The sequence below is a fragment of the Pipistrellus hanaki genome, assembly GCF_964339955.1.
Source record: "Pipistrellus hanaki genome assembly, chromosome: 11".
Classification (NCBI taxonomy): Eukaryota; Metazoa; Chordata; class Mammalia; order Chiroptera; family Vespertilionidae; genus Pipistrellus; species Pipistrellus hanaki.
This window is the reverse complement of record NC_140513.1, coordinates 37101771-37122561: the sequence shown is the minus strand read 5'-3', so window position 1 is coordinate 37122561 and position 20791 is coordinate 37101771. Positions and strand designations below refer to the sequence as shown.

Below are 20791 nucleotides of genomic sequence, written 5' to 3'. Positions count from 1 at the left end.
TGATTTTTAGGTTCACTTGTTGATAGATATGTATTTGTTGTCCATAATTTCTATCTTTTTTCTTCTTCCTCTTCTTAAAGAATACCTTTCAGCATTTCATATAATACTGGTTTGGTGATGATGAACTTCTTTAGTTTTTTCTTATCTGTGAAGCTCTTTATCTGACCTTCCAATCTGAATAACTTTGCTGGGTGGAATAATCTTGGTTGTAGGTTCTTGTATTCATCACTTTGAATATTTTTTGCCAGTCCTGTCTGGCCTGCATAGTTTCTGTTGAGAAATCAGCTGAAAATCATATGGGTACTCCTTTGTAGGTAACTGTTTTTCTCTTGCTGCTTTTAATATTCTCTTTGTCTTTTGCTCTTGGCATTTAATTATGATGGGTCTTGGTTTAGTCCTCTCTGGATTCCTTTTGTTTGGGGTTTTGTGCACTTCCTGGACTATTTCTTTCACCAGGTGGGGGAAGTCTTCAGTCATTATTTCTTCAAATAGGTTTTCAGTATCTTGCTCTCTCTCTTCTTCTGGCACCCCCATAATTCTGATGTTGGTACACTTGAAGTTGTCCCAGAGGTTTCTTACACTATCTTCAACTTTTTGGATTCTTTTTGCTTTTTGCTTTTCTGGTTGAGTGTTTTTTTTTTGCTTCTTTGTATTTCAAATCTTTGACTTGATTTTTGCATTCCTCTAGTCTGCTGTTGGATCTCTGTATAATATATATTTTATTTTAGTCAGTGTATGTTTAATTTCTAGTTGGTCCTTTTTCATATCCTCATGGGTCTGGCTAAAATTATCGGCCTTTTCTAGGAAAATCTTGAAAAACCTTATAACCATGGTTTTGAATTCTATATCCAGTCATTTGTTTTTCTCCATTTCTTTCCTTTGTGATCTGTTACTTTGTCTCCTTCTGCTTCCCTGAGTTGGTAGGGAAGCTTTGTGTGCTAGGTGTCCTATATGGCCCAGTGAGTTGGCCTCCCAGTCACCTGAGGTGGACACTATTGGTGTACCCCTTTGTGGTCTGTGTGTACAGCCTTGTAGTGTAGTCTTGATTGTTTTTGGTATCACTGAGAGGAATTGACTTCCAGGCCAATTCGCTATGTGTATCAACTGTGTCTATGCTGGGAGACCTGTGCTGGAGACAGCCTTATAGGACCACACTTACAAATTACAAAAGCCTTTGTGCTCAGCTTGAATGGGGAGGAGTCTCAGGACTGAGTAGACAGACTGGGCTTCCCGTTAGCTCTGCCCTTGCGAGTGCACCTCCAAACCTCTGCCTCCTGAGGTTCCACCTAACAGTCCAGATTCCCTCAGGCTCATCTGGAACTGGGGTTCAGTACAGTTGGAATTGGGTTCAGTGCAGTCAGGAGCTTCCCTTCAGCTAGAGAGAGCTAGTGGAAACCTCAGCAGTCAGTCTTCTCTGCGCACACTTGCCTCCAGACCCCTACCTGCCGTGGTTTCCCTGAGTCTCCGAGTCTCCGTGTGCCTTTCTCTCTACCTGACAGTCCAGACTTCCCCCATATGAGCCTGGGTTCACGGGGTTTCACCTGGAACTGGGGTTTAGTGCAGTCAGGGGCTTCCTTCCCTCTCCCGCCAGAGAAAGCCAGCCAGGCACTCAGCCACCCTTCCTCTCTGCGCACCAGTCCTTTGTAGCTCCTCTGATTTTCCGTGAGCTTTTTTCTAGTTGTAGAATTTCCTCTAAGCCAGCTTTCCTGTGGTTCTGGATGACGTCTGTTCTGTCTTTTAATTGTAGTTTTGAAATTGTTGTGCAAGGCAGCAGTTTAGGTGTTTATCTATGTCGCCATCTTTGTAACTATTATTATTATAGATTTCTATTTCAGTGGCAAAATACTCGAGAAATAGTTCTGTCTAGTCCTTTTCACTTGTCCATCACAACCCTTCATACTCCCTAAGAGGAGCAGGAAAGAAACCAAATAAGACTGGGAAACCAAAGAGAGACATTGTAATATCTCTTTCACACATTCCAAAAGAATGAGATGAATGTAAAGCTTTCTTCAAAAGAAACAGCTAGACACACCTGCTCTTGCAGCTACACCAACGGAAAAAGCACTGAGGCCTTTTACTTGTGTTCTGGGCCATTCTTCAAAGTGTTGAATTATCCCAGAATGACTTGTTTCTTTTCTAGGACTTGTGACAAGGAGAAATAAATTGTGATAATTACTGTCACCTCCTGGCCCTGTCCCCCTTCTTTTTAATGCATCACTGAAGCTCCCCAAACATTGAAAAATATATGTCAAACTTATGCCAGTGGAGGGGAGAGATAAAAGTAAAAGAAATTTTAGAATCTATATTTCCATATATACAATAAGGGAATATTTCTTTTTTTGACTGTGTGTGTGTGTGTATGTGTGTGTGTGTGTATGTGTGTGTGTGTGTGTGTGTGTGTGTGTGTGTGTGAGAGAGAGAGAGAGAGAGAGAGAGAGAGAGAGAGAGAGAGTTATTAGTTTTTCATTGCAAGTGTCAGAGATGCAACTTAAAAGGAAACTTTATTAGTTCACTTAACCATTTCTTAAGATGAACTGTATTAGGATGAACTCTATTTGAGCTGGATTTTTGTTTTTTTATAGTCAAACCTAAGGAAATCTTGAGGGAGAAGGATTCACCATTGTTCCCAGTGGGTCATATAATAGGATTACAGACCCCACTCACCCACTCAGAGTTTCCCCAAATTATTTCCTTTTAAATATTTCTTGTTTAATCTTTTATTTTCCTTTAAAATATTTTATCTTCATTATTACAGATGTCCCCTTTTTTTCTCCCTTGCCCCCTACTACCCAGTTCCCACCTGCCCCAAGCCCTCACCACTGTATTGTTTGTGTCCATAGGTTACGTGTATCTATAGTAATAGAAGCATAATATGCTAATTAGACTGGATAGCTGAACGTGCTTCCAGATGACCTTCCAGGTGAAGGGTTGAGCTCCTTGCAGAAATATCATGTATCAGGCTTCTAGTGTGCATATAAGTTTTTAGGTTCATCTCTCCCTCTTCCCTCTGAGATTTATCAGTCTGTTCCATGCTTCCAGGCCCCTAGTTCTATATTTTATTTATCAGTTTATTGTGATCATTAGATTCCACATATAAGGGAGATCATGTGATATTTCTTTCTCTGACTTATTTCACTTTGCATAATCATCTCCAGGTCTCTCCATGCTGTCTCAAAGGGTAATAGAACCTTTGCTTTTACAACTGCGTAGTATTCCTTTGTGTAAATGCACCACAGCTTTTTTATCCACTCATCTGCTGGGCTTTTTCCAAATCTGAGCTATTATAAGTAACTGCTATGAACATAGGGATGCATATATTCTTTCTGATTGGTGTTTTGGGATTCTTAGGATAAAATCTTTTCTTCTTAGCTTTTCTTCCTTCCTTCCTTCCTTCCTTCCTTCCTTCCTTCCTTCCTTCCTTCCTTCCTTCCTTCCTTCCTTCCTTCCTTCCTCTCTCTCTCTCTCTCTCTCTCTCTCTCTCTCTCTCTCTCTCTCTTCTCTCTCTCTCTCTCTCTCTCTCTCTCTCTCTCTCTCTCTCTCTCTCTCTTCTTTTCTTTCTCTTTCTTTCTTTCCCTCCCTCCCTTTCTTCCTCCCTTCCTTCCTTTTTTTTCCCTTTCCCCCCCCCTTATTTGGTGTGGTATGAGACCCAATTTATTATCTCTTCTATGGGACCTATTGTTGCAAGACATGAAAAATTAACAACATTGTAATCTATTGTGGATGTAAGAAACACCTGTTTAGTGTTAAGTTTACTAAATGATGCCACCCAATTGATTTTAGCGATGCTAAAGATTTTTCAACTTCTAAAATAGGAAGCATAACTCAGGGAACTGGGATGCCAAGGCAGGCACGACAGTGATAGACCCTTCTGGGAGATATTTTTAAAGGGACCTTAGGGGACCTAGAAGTCAGGCTCCGGAACTAGCATTAAGATGTTCACACAAGAGGGTAGATCTATACTATTGTTTTTGGAAATGTTCTCTCGTGCTTATCAGATTCAGCTGCACAGAATATGTTCCTAATCATCATCAGTTGAGTAAAGAGAGATGGGGTGAAGCCAGTCAGGGCTCCACTTTGAGCACGGGATCCTGTCATGCATGGAGTCAGACCACCCTGAAGCTTGGTTAAGGGGGCAAAGTAGGAACCAGTCCAGGCCAGAGTATTCAGCCTTTTCTATGGTCCCTTTTCAACTAAAACCCTATTTCTGAAACACACCGTGTAAAGATACTAGAGAGATTCTAGTCGGAGCTGGAGGAAGCAGGAGGGCCTCGCCAAAGCTGGCCCATTGGTATCTGGCCCTGCCTCACAGCCCCCCCTTCCACCCCCACCCCTCCACCCCCCCAACCCCGCTTCATCAGGAGGGTCATGCAGGTCAGTGTGCACAAGCTGACACCCATGCACGACACAGAGAGCTCACAGTAAGCAAGTTATTGGTGTGGGGGCCACAGCAATGAGGACGGGTGAGGATGCAGGCATAAGCAGAAAGCAGCTGTCTGGGCACAGGGCTTCCTCATAAGGGCTGTGGAGAATTGAACCAGACAGACCATGTGGGAAAGTGTCAGTGGCTCCTGGGGCCTCAGCACTTGCTAATGAGTTCTTGAAGGGTGAACACCTCTGACAGGGCACCCAGATGGGAGAAGAGAGCGAGGGAGGATAATAAGAGGCATTTTCTTTGTGTAGGATGCTTCATAGGAGCCAGCAAAGGGGTTGGGGGCAGGGGAGGGAGATAAGGAATCCTTGGGAACTGCTGCCAACTATATCTTTAAACTCTGAATACTGATTTCTTTTTTCTATTAATGTTTATGGCAGCTTTACAATATTTCATAACTGGAAATAACTCAATGCCCAACAAGTAAATGGATAATTGAGTTACATCAATAGTTTAATCCTAGTCAATAATAATAATTTACTGTTACACACAATAGGAATTAATCTCAAAAACATATTAATCCAAAGAAGCACCCCCCAAAAGAAAAAATGTACACAATGAATGACTCTATTTATATGAAGCTTAAGAAAGGCAAAATTAGCGCGATCGGGCGACCTAGGCGGCGATCCGACAGCGCGGCCTCGGCCTATGTGATTGGAGGCGCCGGCGCGGCCTCCGCTGAGAGGATTCAAGATGACCAACGAGGAACCTCTTCCCAAAAAGGTTCGACTGAGTGAGACAGACTTCAAAGTTATGGCACGAGATGAGTTAATTTTAAGATGGAAGCAGTATGAAGCATATGTGCAAGCTTTGGAGGGCAAGCACACAGATCTGAACTCTAATGATGTAACTGGCTTAAGGGAGTCGGAAGAAAAACTAAAGCAGCAGCAGCAAGAGTCTGCACGAAGGGAAAACATCCTCGTAATGCGACTAGCAACCAAGGAGCAAGAGATGCAAGAGTGTACTACTCAAATCCAGTACCTCAAGCAAGTCCAGCAGCCCAGTGTCGCCCAACTGAGATCAACAATGGTGGACCCCGCGATCAACTTGTTTTTCCTAAAAATGAAAGGTGAACTGGAACAAACTAAAGACAAACTGGAACAAGCCAAAAATGAACTGAGTGCCTGGAAGTTTACGCCTGATAGGTAAACAAATCATACTCCCCAGTCAAGACTTCCCTGACAGTCCCACTGCGAGAAAGCTGTGGTGGGACAGCCAAGTACCCGTTTCCACACCAAAACTCAGACTTTTTGAGCCAAAAAAGCCACATTTCTTATACTATCCAGCTTGTAATGGCTAATGTAAAACTTACCAGATGACCCTTGTGTTTCAGCTTTTTTCTCTTCCCCCTCCCCTTGCTTCAGAGGCCTGATGGCGTCGGACTATTCCGAAGAAGTGGCCACCTCCGAAAAATTCCCCTTCTAGGACATGTAGACACTTGAGAAATGTTTCTGTTTGAAGAAAATAGAGGGAGAAACAGAAGTCTTAAGTCTGTGGCACACTGTGTCTTCAGACAGTTTGGAGGAATGAAAACCTAGAGATTTAAAATCATGAATTGAACATGTAAAATTCCAGTAAAATGTAAAAATGGAATATGCATCGCTCTTAACCTTGAGCATAGTGACTTAGAGACACTGTATATCAGTTTTGCCTATAAGACTGTGGACTTCATGATTGTTGTTGAACTTCTTGGTCAAAACTTAAATGAGGTGAATTTTGCATTTCAAGGGTTTACTTGCTAAGAAACTACTTAATAGAGATCAGTACAAGTAGTTCATATATTTGACCATTTCGTTTGGAGCTCTCTATTGATTGAGCCTTAAATCAATGTGGTTTGAATCAACGGTCTGTTCTTTGAATGGCTGCTAATACTGTAGATAATCTTACTGAGGACTGTACAAACATGAAGGTGTGGTATCAAACTTCAGGTTTAAACTGTTTGAAGCATTATAAACATTCATTTCACAACTAGATTGTATAAGGATATTGGCTGTGATGAGACTCACTGCGTTATTTTTTAGTAGTGAAATTTATTAAATCCCCATTTCATTCAACAGGCACATGTTGAAAGAGCTTTGTCATTGGTGTTAATGGGGGAATGTGTTCCTTCATTGTATTTTGGGCCTTTTGTATCACACTCTTGATATTAAATTAAATGTGCCTTAAAAAAAAAAAGGCAAAATTAAATCGATTTAAAAAGTGAGAAAAAGTTTTTAAAAATTTCTGTAAAACCTCTTCCTTCCCCTCTCCCCCTCTCCCTCTCTTCCCCTCTCTCTCTTATCTTTGGGTACGATATCTGTTCTGTGACGCAGTTTCACTTGTCTCAGAAAGAATAGACAATCCAGGAAGATATTATTTTGTTATTCTTGTGCTTTTCAACACATTACTAAAATTTTATTTGCAAAGAATTTACACTTCATGAAGATTCTAAAATATCACTGTGATGCTATTTAGTATTGCATATAATTTAATAGTTGTATGAAGTGTTCTGAAAAAACTGCTAAAGACTATATCAAAGGAGGGAAATTGCTCTCTAGAGGTTATTTTTGGAATTTGCTGGTGACTTTTTTTTTTGTCTTTTTAAAAAATTGAATATATTGATTGGGGTGACATTGGTTAATAAAATTATATAGGTTTCAGGTGTACAATTATATAATACATAATCTATGTATTGTGTTGTATGTTCACTAACCAAAGTCAAATCTTCTGTCATCCTTGATCCCCCCTTCATCCTCCCCTGCCTCCCCTATTCCTCTTTCCCTCTGGTAATCACCATACTGTCTGTTACTTAAAAGGCTGATGACCCTACAAACATCCTAACTCAGGTGTGTTCCCCAGGTAAGACTTCTGACTCTAAGAATGGGGATCAGGCACTATGACTATGAAGCCTCAAGCACTTTCCTTTACGAAAGTGCTCTGGGTTCTGCAGGCTATCTCATTTGGATGAAACAATGGGCTTGATCAGCAATTCCTTAAACAAAATGACTCAGTCATATACGTTCAGGGATTTTGGATAGTCTGCATATAGGAAAAAAGAGAGCAAGGAAAAATTGATCCACATGCCAATTTTATAAATTTCTCATTCTTCACAACACGACTGTTCATTTTGGGGTCTACCAGGGGAGACCTGTTAGGAACAGCCCACACCGGGAGCAGGTATGTCAGTAGCCACTCCATGTTCCTTACCCCATGTCCTCTCGAGAGAAAACTCAAAATGTCCTTCAGATACTTATAGTTACTTTTGTCCATTTCTTTATTATATCTGCACCTCCCTCTGCCCCCATTAGAACATATACTGGGTAAGAGCATGAGATTTCTCAATATTCTTTCTTGCTGTGTCCTCATCACCTTGAATGGTGACCGGCATGTGTGCATTGTCATGTGTGCAAAAGTGGTTTATATGACTCTGTTTAATCTTCTTAACCCATGGGTTGGGCACCATTTGTATCCTCCTATTTGCAAGGGACTGCTTTAGACTTAACTCGTTCAAGGTCCTTCCATGTGAACTGGTGGAGCCACGATGGGAACTCGGGGCTGCCTGGCTTTATAGGCTTTAGGCTTTCAATCCTACGTTCCCATCTGCAAAGTCTCCATTGAATTAAAACCATTCTCTTGATGAGGAGAATCTTCCCAAGCATTTTATTGCCAGCTGGTTTTGTGCTACTGTCTTGTCATAAAACTGCCAGTGGTCACAGTAACTGGGAGCTGGGCGTGGTGTGTGGGTCTGAGTCCTCATTACTCAGAGGGCTGGGCAGGAAGATTCTTTTGAGCTCAGGAGTCCCTCTGGGTGTGGAGGTTTGAATAAGGAGGGGTTAGACAGAGCATTCAGAAGTAGGGTACACAATAAGAGAGAAAAAAATGTTGAGTTAACAAATGAACAAGTAAACAAACTCACGAATGAAGAAACGAATGAATGGTTTGGTGGAGTAAAAGCATGTAAGGACAGAGGGACTATATTGCCTCATCCTGGCCAGCTTCTTATTCAGGGCTGTGATGAGAGGAGAGAAAAGCCCCAATCTTCTCATCCCCTCATTAGTTTTTCTTCAGCTTCATTGAGGTGTAATTGATGAAGAGAATTGTATATATTTAAGGTATATAATGAGATGGTCTGATATATGTATACACATTCATCATCTCACCTAATTACCTTTTTTCTTTTGGTGTGGTGAGAACACTGAAGGTATACTCTCCTAGCAGATTTCAAGTACACAATACAGTATTATTAGCTACTAGAGACCTGGTGCATGAACATTCATCCACTGGAGTGGGGGGGGGGTGTCCCTCAGCCTAGCCTGCCCCCTCTCACAGTCAGGGAGCCCTCAAGGGCAAGAGGCAACACCCCCATCACACTTCTGTGCTGCCACTGCCAGCAGCGCAAGCCTTGGTCAGCCCTGGTTACCTGCACCTTGGGCCAGCCCTGGGTGGCTGGTTAACTAAGGGGACTGGGGGATTCTGGAGGCAGGTGCACGGAGTGGCCAGACTCACCTTGAGGTGGGCCCAGCTGTGCTGCATGCCTGCTGCCCCAGTAGGGCTGAGGGGACTGGGGGCTTCCATCTTGTGGCTGTGAGCACAGCCATTTTTGAGGGCATGACAGTCAATTAGCACATTCCCTTCTTATTGGCCGTGGGCGCCATTATCTTTTGTGAGGGCATGGTGGTCAATTAGCATATCCCCTTTATTAGATAGGATAGTCACATTGACTATAATACATGATAGATTTAGAACTTATTTACCTTATAACTAGAAGTTTGACTCCCATCTTTCTATTTGCCCTATCCCCTAGTCTCTGGAACCTACCATTCTACTATCTGGTTCTATGGGTTCTCCCCGTTCACTTTGCTCTTTTCTACCACATGTTGGCTGGTATAGACAGAGTAGAGTCTACTTGGAATACTTTAAGAGGTTTGGGAGGAGGTCTGTGCACCTCTTTTTTAACCTGATGAGGGGACTTCGTTGAAGTCATCCCATGAAAGGTTTGAGAATGCCAGCTTTACAACTTAATACATTTGTGACCTTGAAAAGATAATTTACCCTTCTGCATTTCAGTGTCTTGCACCACATAATGAAGATTCTTTATTCCCTTGTGATGTTACCAGGATGATAAGAAATTCTGCAGAATACACACACACACACACACACAGCCTAGTGTCATACTTATAGCTCAGCAAATACAGCTGTTATTTATTGGGTGGAAAAGGCAAAAACAAAAACAAAAACTTAGAGGGGATATACATCCCAATTGAATTGTCATGATTAATATGATAAACATGTGCAGACAATTTTTAAAAATCTTTATTGAAAGTATTACACTGGCCTTCCTCCTCCCCCCCCCCCCCCCATTAATAGGTAAGCAATTTTTAGAGTAGCAGTTTACCTTCCTCTTTCACTAAGATGCTAGTAAGACAATTTTTCAACATCCTGTATTTTTGTACTGAAGGATAGGGCCATTATAGCTTCTATATTTCTTTTACCTTTGCGCTTTTTACAATATCTTATTCTGCTTAATGCCCTTTAGATAGTTATAGATACTTCACTTTTTCCTCAATTGCTTTGGAGGATTTATAGAATCTTGTTATTTTGATGTGTAGATGCTGGACATGGGAGCGATTGCTCACAAATATAGATGTTATATTTGTCAGTGAGGTGGCAGAAGCGGACAGATGTCTCTGGGGTTAATTGCTTGTTCCATATATCAGAGGTGCCAACAACAAGAAGAAATGAACACCTGATAAACTCCATGTTACAGTCACCCAAAGCTTTCCTCCTCTAGCCCTTTTCATAAGAATTCCGTCTGTATGTTGTGGGTCGTGCCTGTTTAGAGTAATGAGAGGATTGGGAAACAATGCACAGAAAAAGTGGCTGAGCTTATTTAATATTTAGAAAAATGTACACCTTTTATCTGGCTTTGAAATATAATGCATTTTCATGTGATGGTGGCAAGGATTATAAAAAGCCAATACACTTTTTGAAGGTTCTGTAAGCCAGATTATAATACATGTGTAATGTATCACTTCTGGGCTGAGGCAGGGCAAAGCCAGTGGGCCTGCTCCATCTATCTCTTTCCTTGAGGTGGCTATGTTGAAGGCCGTGCATTCCAGATGGCATAGATAAAAGATGTAGGAAGATTTCAGTGCCCACATGGACTTTATGTGAGAGTATATAAGCCTCCATTGTGCAAATTCACTGAGACTTGAAGTTTTATCTGTTATTGCAGCACAATGTGGCCTATCCTGACTAATTCAGAGTGATTAGGGAAAGCCACAAGAGAAGAAAAGGAGATGCAAAAAATAAATCAGAATAAGGTTATCTTTCAGAGATTGACCTGAGTTTGAGTCCAGGCTTAGCCACAGTCTGTGACTTTATATAACACCAATAAATCTGTTTTATCATCTGTAAAGTTGTGGTAAAGGGTTTTTCATAGTTCCTATCACATAATAAGCACTTAATAAAAATATATACTTCTTAGAGTTTAAAGGATAAAAGAATGCAAAAAGTCACCCTGCCTTGTGTAGGATATCACTTAGTATTATGAAAGCCAGTTCAGTCCAAACTATAAAAAGGTTTTTATTTTTGACATAGAAGGTTTATTTAAAAGTAGAAGCATAAACAAATGTTTCCTAAATATAAAAAGTTTATAATCTAGACAATGTGAGAGACTTACAATAAAAAGACCCATTGCTTTGAAATATTATAGACAAAAATACCATTTTGGGGGAATTGGTCTCTTGATTTATTTATAAGTATAAAATAATTGACTAGACTTAAGAATTAAAAAAATAAATATACAGTATTTATATAAATAAGGAAACTATTTTTTAAATCTGTGGTAAAGTAATATTTAATAATACTAGAGGCCCACTGCAAAAAATTCTCATGCACTCAGGGGAGGCCCCTCAGCCTGGCCTGCATCCTCTTGCAGTCTGGGAGCCTTTGGGGATGTCCGACAGATGGCTTAGGCCTGCTCCCCGTGGGTAGAGGGCCTAAGCTGGCAGTCAGACATCCTTAGTGCTGCTGCAAATGTGAGAGAGGCTCCCACAACTGCCACTATGTTTGTCACCCTATGAGCCCAGCTTCTGGCTGAGTGGTGCTCCTTCTGTGGGAGCACCCTGACCACCAGGGAGCTGCTTCTGCATTGAGCGCCTGCCCTCTGGTGGTCAGTGCATGCCATAGTGACTGGTCTTTCTGCCATTTGGTCAATTTGCATATTAGTCTTTTATTATATATGATTGGCTTAAATGTGAAATACTTTCCTAGAGTGCTGAAATTAGATGACAAGAATCACAGAATTGTTGGATACTTAGAACTCAGCTATAGCCCATCATTTAATTGGTGGGAAAAATAAGACAACAAAATCATGACTTTATGAGAACATAAATACTCTGAGTGTCATTATATGTTTCTGCTCTATAAATATTACTGAAGTGGTTTCTAGACCAACTAAATCAGAATCTTTGTGCAGAGCTTTAAACCTTTTGTGTGTGTGCGCGCGCGCTCGCGCACAATTCTCCATTCTATCCTCTAATCACATAAAAAGGAGGTTCTTAAGTTATTAGATCAAACCTCATGAAGTTGTATGCAAACCTGTCCATATAAATAAATGTACTTCTACCTGAATATAGTGATTCCCAAGGAAAAATTTTATTGAGAATCTCATTTGGCATAATGGACTATAGAAACAAGAGAGTCAAGTTTAGATAGAAAATATTTCAGTGAAAGTATTCACATTACTTTATTATGAAATAATTGCATTATTATGAAATGCAAGGATTTAAAAACTTAATCACCTAGGAGACTGCAATGGCCAAAGCTCATAGACTGTTGGCTCTGGTCATTTGCCCAACTTCAGACCACCTCAGTCTCCATTCATTCCTCCTTAGTCAAAACTGCACACCCAGAGGAACTCACAATTTCTGCCCAATCTTCTGAATAATGAAGACTCTAAGCTCACACCACCACACCCAGCTCTTCAGCCACGGTTGCAACTACCTCCAGTTTTATGACAAAAGAATGAAATTGGAACAAGCCAATAACACAGCACTTGACAATAAGCCCTTACAAAGAGATTAATTTTTATTTCCATTGTAACCTTGGAAATGAGGAAGCAAGCAATGAGAATGCTGGCTCTGAAGTTAAGCTTACTTAACTGAAATGTCCCAATGTAAAGCCTGCTCAGGTATGGCCGACACCAAGAGCAGAAATATATTTTCCACCTACCAGTTATACTTTTCTTAGAGAGCTGACTTTAATGCTACCTAAGCTCTTGCCAGGGAGGACATAACTTTATTTCTAGATAAATAAAAGTTTGGGCTGAGGTTCAATATCTATTGCATTACAAAAGAGGCGCTAAAACCATATGTGGAATTTGCGAAGAGTTAACCAAAAATAAATTGTACAGTGATGGAAATCTCTTGCCATTTTCAAAAGGGTTGGCTTGTGTGATAGTAAGGAATTGGGAGAAAGATTTCCCTGGAGAAAACTTTGTGAGAATGTCTGAATGGGGGAGCTTTAAAGACATTACTCCTAGAGCTTCCTCTGTGCCTTCCGTAATCAGTTTCCCCTGCAGTGGACTCTCTCCTCAGAAATCTAGAGCATGACAGGAAATTACTAGCTTCCTTAGAAGTAGAGTGAAGGAGAATAGCTGCAATGTTAGCACTCCCCAACTTTGACAGTGAGAGTGATGCTTAAGTGTTTCCCTTGGGCTGAGCAAACAACAAAATTTCCTTTCTCATGGTTCTGGAGGCTGAGATCCAGGATCAAGATGTCAACAGGTTTGCTTTTTAATTTTTTTTTTTTTTTTTTTTTTTGAGGCCTCTCTCCTTGGCTCGCAGATGGTTGCCTTTGTGCCATATCCTTCAAGGTCTTTCCTCCATGGGTCTCTGTCCTAATCATCTCTTAAGGACACAGGTTATATTGGTCCACCCTCATCCATAGTGATCTCATTTTAACTTACCTCTTTAAAGGCCCTGGATCCAAATATTGTCACAGTATGAGGTACTGGGTGCTGGGACCTCAACACATAAATTGGGATGGAGGGGGCACAGGTCAGCCTGCAACAGATTGTGTGTGAACAATACTTATGTCAGGGTAGCAGCTCGCTTAGATTTTCTCAGAAAGAAAGATTGAATTGTAGACGTTTTATGGCTGTGGTAAGAATAAGGTTCTAGGCTTAATGAAAAAAAATATTCATCTGGTTGAAGGCTTGGATAGTATAAGAATCCCATCATGGGAGGTCTCCAAAGACCCCTGCACAAATGGCCACAGGAGAGAGTCAGGAGCAGAGAGCACAAAGCCAGAACACGGCAGGCCCAGGCAGGCAAGGACTTCCCACACCAAGCTCCCTCTTTACGCCCTTTCACCTCTCCGGACCTCCAGCTCAGACTTGAGCTTTAGGGTAAGGAAACTGTTTACCAAGCTGGGAAGGGAGGAGAGAACGGTATAATTTGGGGAAAAAGAGGAACACGGAGAAAAGACCATGTTCTCACTGTTTTCCAGTCTAAGTGTTTGACCTCCATGGCTCTAGTGAAGATATGGCAAGCAGTTGTACTTTTGAGGAAAGGTGGGCCTTTTGCTAAAAAATGGGCCTTGACGTTCTAAATGCTGAATTACTCTGAAAAAATACACAGAAGCCGCATACTTCCATTGCAAGCTTGATCACCACCCCAGATCCATGTTTCTCTCTCTCTAATCTTTCCCTCTCCCTCTCCCTTCCACTCTCTCTAAAAATCAATGGGAAAATGTCCCTGGGTGAGGATTAACAAAAAATAAAAATAAATGTAAAGAACTTTTTTTTTTTTTAATGTATCCCAAAGTATTATTTTTTTAATTATTTTATTGAGTTTTTACAGAGAGGAAGAGAGAGAGAGACAGAAAGCTAGAAACGTCGATGAGAGAGAAACATCGACCAGCTGCCTCTTGCATACCTCTTTCTGGGGATGTGCCCACAACCAACGTACATGCCCTTGACCAGAATCGAACCTGGGACCTTTCAGTCCGCAGACCGACGCTCTACCACTGAGCCAAACCAGTTTTGGCAAATGTAAAGAACTTTTTATTCCCTGAGAGTGAAAAAGGTTCATCAGTCTATTAGAGTTTTCATGAAGGATCAGAAAAAATTTTCCCACGAAAGGAGACTGTGGGAGGTAAAAATAAAGCTCCCAACCAAGTAGGTCCTCTAAGTCTCATTTATTCCATATGCCAAGTGTATTAGTAATAATTCTCTATAATCCCAGCCATTATCCCAGGCGGTGTTCTGATTGGCTTCGCTGGGGCCATTTGCCTAACTTGACACCACAGTCCCCAAACCCAGAAGATAAGAAAGGACTCTGATTGGCCAGATTTAATACCCATCCCAGAAGTTAGAGGAAGTGCTTGGGTTCCAACTTCCCCAAACCATGTGGAGGACAGTGGAGAAAAACTGGTTCCCCGGCCCATGCTGAGCTAGCAAAACAACCACCAGCAACATGTGTACCAGAAACTTTCAAGTTACTTCCGACCTGAAGATGCAAATAGCTTTTGTTTAGAAAAGTTATAGGTATCATGATACTGGGACACATTGAGTCTACAAATGAGCAATCTTGGATTATGGACAAGAAGCTGCCACAAAACCTGCTGTGTGATAATAACCATCCTGTTTAATCCCTTGAAACCTCAGTATCTTTTTTTTGTAATATATTTCATTGTGTTGCTTTTTTTTGTTTTTTTTTTGTTTTGTTTGTTTTTTTTTACAGAGAGGAAGGGAGAGGGATAGAGAGTCAGAAACATCCATCAGTTGCTTCCTGCACACCTCCCACTGGGGATGTGCCAGCAACCAAAGTACATGCCCTTGACCGGAATCGAACCTGAGACCCTCCAGTCCGCAGGCCAACACTCTATATCCACTGAGCCAAACTGCCTAGGGCACAGCCTCAGTGTCTTTATCTAGAGTAGGGGTGTCGAACTCAATCAGAGAAGGGGCCAAAATCTAAAATCCAGCCTAAATCGGGGGCCGAATGGTTTACTGAACAGTCATAAACTGACAATGTCATAAACTGACAGCGGAGTGCAGTGATGACAGCGCGGTGCGGGCCACATTGCAAGGCCTGGCGGGCTGGATTTGGCCCACGGGCCTTGTGTTTGACACATGTGATCTAGAGAATAACAGGTCTGGGATTAAAATGTATGCTATATCCCTCGAGAATTAAATCCTCATGGCAGGTTTTAGAAAGAGATTTTCTGTGTCTAGAAGGAGGAGTTTGACACTTTGCAGCCATTTTATTCTGACTTTCTCCTCAAATCTGTGGCAAACAATCTGGCCCAACCGAAAAAAGCCCTGGAAAATTCATTGAAATGTGGACAACTTACAGAAATGCAATGTCAGTGCTTCCTTTTAACTGCTGCGCATAATCATGGCATAGCTACCTACAGTTCTTTGGTCTTAAAATCAAAACAAACAAACAAAACAAAAAAACCCTTATAAACCAGGAGTTGGGATGAGACTTTTATAAGCCCAGCAAAATTTCCTTTTTTCTTTAAATTACACCAACTGTCTTATGGAAAAAATCCCACCTAGTTTTTCCCCTCCAGAATGTGACTCAAAATGATGGAGGGGAAAAAAGTGAGAGTGCAACCATGGAGAGAATATCCTGCAATCTTTCAATATCCTCTGTACATTTTCTGCCTATTCTTGCAGTTTGAGATCACAGGATTCCTGACAACCTAATAGCACCTCATGCCAATAAAGTCGAGGCTGCCTTTTTGTTTGATGCTGCTCAGAACATGCAATTATCCCAAGGGCAGGTTGCAGCTAAACATTTTCATGTACCCCAGCCCTTTCTGCCCCAAGAGAAACGACGACAGACCTCTCAGTTTCAGTTCTTCACAAAGGTCTGGGATTTGCAAGGACTGGAGCCTTTACATTTCAGAATGCTCATTGCTGTCAATCTGGCGTGGGGGAGGGCTTCTGGCTCTTTAATAACGATCATTTTGCTTCCAATACTTGTTTGGATGAAAGACCTGGACATTTCCTTGGTGTCCCACCTCCATTACCATTCAGACATTCTTTCAGAGCTTTTGTCCATCTTTTGGATTCGAAGGGACCGGTGATCGAATTCTCGGGCCCCACACAGAGAGCACTCTAGGGTACTCTCTGGCTTGTTCCTTCCATTCTTACACTGTCTCCCCTAGCCTCCCTCCCCAATGCTCTGCATAGTGTTAAAATGGTAAGGGAACTTGTAAGAGTCCAGGCAAAATCTGAAGGGAAAACGGAACAGCCCTGTGGGAGGGAAGGTATGGGTTCCTTATGTTAGCAGCCTGGAGACCTGTTCCCCTTATGTGCAGCCACTCCCCATGCAGAACTCACCCCATGCAGCTCTCTTTTGAGACTCTTGGGTAAGTCACCCTGCCTCAGCGTGTAGGAACCACCTTCTTTCTTTCCTTCCTTTCCCCCAGAGGGAACTGGAGATCTTTGCCAGGGTTGCTTCTCGGGTGGGCTCTGACTTTAAGTGTGAGAGCAAGAACAATGACTAAGGTTGGGGGGCCTGTCTAGGAGCCCCCAAGGGATAAAATCAAAAGATTTCAGCATAATCTTTGTGCCATCACGTTTTACCTGTGTGATCCCAAACCAGGATCGCTTAGAAGTTACGGTTTCTTATATATCCAGAGGGATATCGGTGCCTTCCAAGCTCACCTCAGGAGATGTTTCAGGAATCAAATACAACAATGTGTGTGAAAGTGCCATGTGAAGGGCAGCAAAAATGTTCACTGTCATGACTGATGGAGCAGCTAATGATTTCACTGCGGACTCTCATGACTTGCAGACAATGTGCAGAAGACCATGCTAAGTTCGTTAATGACGTGGACTAATTTTCACCACCCTCTGAGGTTTGTGTTATGTATCCATTTCACTGATGAGATGGAGAGAGTGAAACCTAGAATGGTTAGTCTATGCAAAGCGGCGCAGTTATTCATATCCGAGTGAGGTGCCGGCTCTTCGAAGCAAGCCTGTGTGATGCTAACGTCAGCCCTCGCGGACAAAATCTCCACGGTATTTCCTGTAAGAGGGTGCACTTCTGATTTGCAGAGCTTACTCTTCTCCACCTGTGGCCTGTGCAAGGATGTGCAGGTCTGGTTTTCTCTTAGCCCCCATTCCCTGACCACAGGTCCAAATCCTGCCCCTCACCCTCAGAGCTAAGAGGACTGGGAAGAGCAAATGGCAAAACCTAGAGTCATGGGCAATGCAACGTACATGTTTTGCATGTAAAATGTATTCTTTGGAAGCCTAACCAGAGCTTGCAAAAGAACAGGGTGTCAGTGCAAATTTATCCTAGAAGTTTTTTAATATATATATATATATATATATATATATATATATATATATATTTGATTTTTTATAGAGAGGAAGGGAGAGGGATAGAGAAATAGAGAGCTAGAAACATCGATGAGAGAGAAACATTGACCAGCTGCCTCCTGCACACCCCCTACCAGGGATGTGCCCCAAACAGTGTACATGCCCTTGACCGGAATCGAACCCGGGGCCCTTCAGTCTGTAGGCCGACACTCTATCCACTGAACCAAACCAGTTTCAGCTATCCTACAAGTTTTGTTTCTGAACTCCTCATAAGCACTGAGGTTTCTACTGGATCTAGGAATGTAAAAGCACAGCATCAAACCTCAGCTTGTCATGTCTCAGTCTAATGTGTGAACAAGCAAGTAAACAGGGTTAACTTTGGGAACAATGACTTCTAAGTGAGAGATTGAGTGTGCTCTGGAATTTATAGGACAGGCAACTGACTAGCAGTGTGGAAGAGACTTCTGGGAGGGAGGCTTCTGGGTAAAGGTGACCATGGACTTAAGTCATAAAGAAGCTTTGCCACCCTTAACACTACAATAACATACAGTTCTTCCTCCCACCTCAGCATCCATGCTGGCAACCACCCTGTGCTTTCATTCCTCATTTATCCTAATCTTGCCCTGAATTTTCCCTTAGCCACAATTTAACTATAAAAAAAATCTTAAATCTAAGTATTTCCTTCTCTACTATTTTCCTTAAGACTTGATTTACCTTGACATTCCCCTTATTGCTGGAGATGAACTCTAATGATTTTTTTTTTTTTTAATCTTTGAAAATCAGCTGAGATTAGCTTAAAGGTCTTGACAAGTTATAGAAGTACCATAATCACTTCTCTTGGCCGAATAAGATTTTGGACACTAGATTTGTGGAGACCATTGTTTTGAATATTACTGGACAGGGGGATATGTGGGTACATATTTGGCTGGTGGGGCCAAAGGGTAGGAGATGATGGCTTTGCTTACATGCCCTTTTATGACAATGGGCCCTAAGGAGACATGAAAGAACCAACAACTGTGTCTTCAGGGGAGTACCTGCCACCAAGAACACTGGCTTGGGGACCTTTTTTCCAGAAATCAGAAAGATTAGGTGACCAGACGTCCCACTTTTGGCAGGACAATCCTGGTTTTGTTAACAAAAAGTGGGACGTCTGGTCACTTTTACAGTAAGAGCATAACAGCCCTTGCTGAGTGGTCTGTACTTATATGTTATTTTTCTTTTTAATATTTATTTGAAATCTGAAAAACCTCAATGACTTTTGAAGTAATCTTAATGCAAAAAAAAAATGTTTCTCTAATAATGTTCTGTGGCTTGTGATTGCTTGACTGAGCCTAATGCCCAGTTAATAGGGTTTATTAGTTAAGAACTGGGGGTTAGGAGGAGGGGTTAGTTAGACTTCCAGGCTTTGACTCTTCATGGCTACTTATTAGCAGTTTAAAAATTCTGAGTCTGTTTCCTCACCCACAAGAAGAGGGAATCAGTAATGGTCTCATCTGGGTGCTGAGGGGAGGAAGTGAGGTAAGGCGGTAATTGGACCCGGAGTAGTGCCTGGGGAACTCAGTGTCCAGCAAGGGCGAGGCTGCTGCTGTTGCATGGTGTTCGTGGGGTTCTGTGCACCGGGCTTTTCCTTGGAAGAGAGGGTTTGGCATGCTGCTGTGTGCAATGGTGGTCTTAGATTCAGCAGGTGGAGGAGAAAGAGCGAGGTTCATGTGGGTCAACCTAATTTCTGGATGAGGGAGGAACTGGAGAGGGCCATTCTGTTGGAGGGAAGTCAGGACCAGTAGGTCAAAAGGTCCTGGGGACCAAGTCCCATGATTTCCGCCTCAGGCTTTCTGGGAAGGATTCATGAATGGAGACAGATGAAGAAGACACATGGAGTTGAAAACCTCCTGACCCATTTGTCTAAGAGGCATCCTCTCTCCCAGGGGGCCCTGCACCGGACTTTTCAAGGCTTTGTTGCATTTCTAACACGGATACTGAAAGATTTGTCCCTTTTATTTTTGCAAATCTAATTTAGAACTTCAAGGAGATTCAGTTACACTTTCAATAGTAGGGAAATGAAACATTGGATGTTTCTGCCAACAGACCCTCCTCCTGCTCAGCCACCTTTTCATGGCCATTTTATACTCAGGCTTGGCTGGGGCACAATAAGACAGTTTAACTCCATTCAGATGTTTCTAAAGAGAAAAAACAAAAACAACCCACTCTCTGTAAAGCTATCTGTCTTAGGACCTGTCAAGACAGTTCCCATTACAAACAGTAAAATGCAATCATGTATTTTACATGTATTAGGATTTGGTACACACAGCAACTTGGGTGACTCTCCAGAGAAGTCTGCTGAGTGAGAAAGAAGTCAATCCCAAAAGGTTACATATTGTATGATTCCTGAAAAGGCAAAACTGTAGAAATGGAGTAGAGATTGTCAGACATTAAGGATGAGGAGGGACAGGATGTGATAACAAAAGAGCAACAGGAGAGATCTAGGTGATAGTGGAATGTTCTGTATCTTGGCTGTAATGACCTTGACCTTCTGGTTGTGCTGTTGTATGAGAGTTTTACAAGATGTTAGCACTGGGGACTGGGTAAAGTGCAAATGGGACCTCTTTCTATGATTTCTTACAATTACATGTGAACCTTGACTTACTTAAAAAGTAAGAATCTAATTGAAAAAACTGAACCTCAATGAATCTACCATTCATTTAAAGATGTCTATTTGTTCTTTTCAGATTGAGTTTATTGGGATGATATTGGTGAATAAAATGATATAAGTTTAAGGCATCCAATTTTATAACACATCATCTGTGCATTGTACTGTGTTCACCACCTCAAGTCAAGTGTCCTTCCAACACCACTGATGCCCCTTTACCCTCTCCCACCGCCCCCTTTCACCATACATTGTCTGTCTATGAATTGTTGTTTTGTTCTTAATCCCTGTACCTTTTTTCAGCCAGTCCTGCAATTAAGTGTTTAAGGCTCAGCTTGGGATTCAAGATTTCCATGATCTCACCCCAAACTGCCTGCTTAGCTTTATCTCTTAA

At 41.9% G+C, this 20791-nt stretch overlaps 1 protein-coding gene and 1 long non-coding RNA gene across 2 annotated transcripts in view; both read left to right on the top strand.

Moving 5' to 3' along the window:
* The window catches only part of LOC311630502, a 760408-nt gene that overhangs the window by 280698 nt on the left and 458919 nt on the right, over nucleotides 1–20791 (top strand). The gene's annotated exons all lie outside the window — the stretch shown is intronic.
* LOC311630007 (pre-mRNA-splicing regulator WTAP-like) lies at nucleotides 5034–6487 on the top strand. Its single transcript, XM_084898687.1, has one exon. The coding sequence runs from the start codon at nucleotides 5123–5125 to the stop codon at nucleotides 5576–5578; it is 456 nt and encodes a 151-aa protein (XP_084754813.1). The 5' UTR covers nucleotides 5034–5122; the 3' UTR covers nucleotides 5579–6487.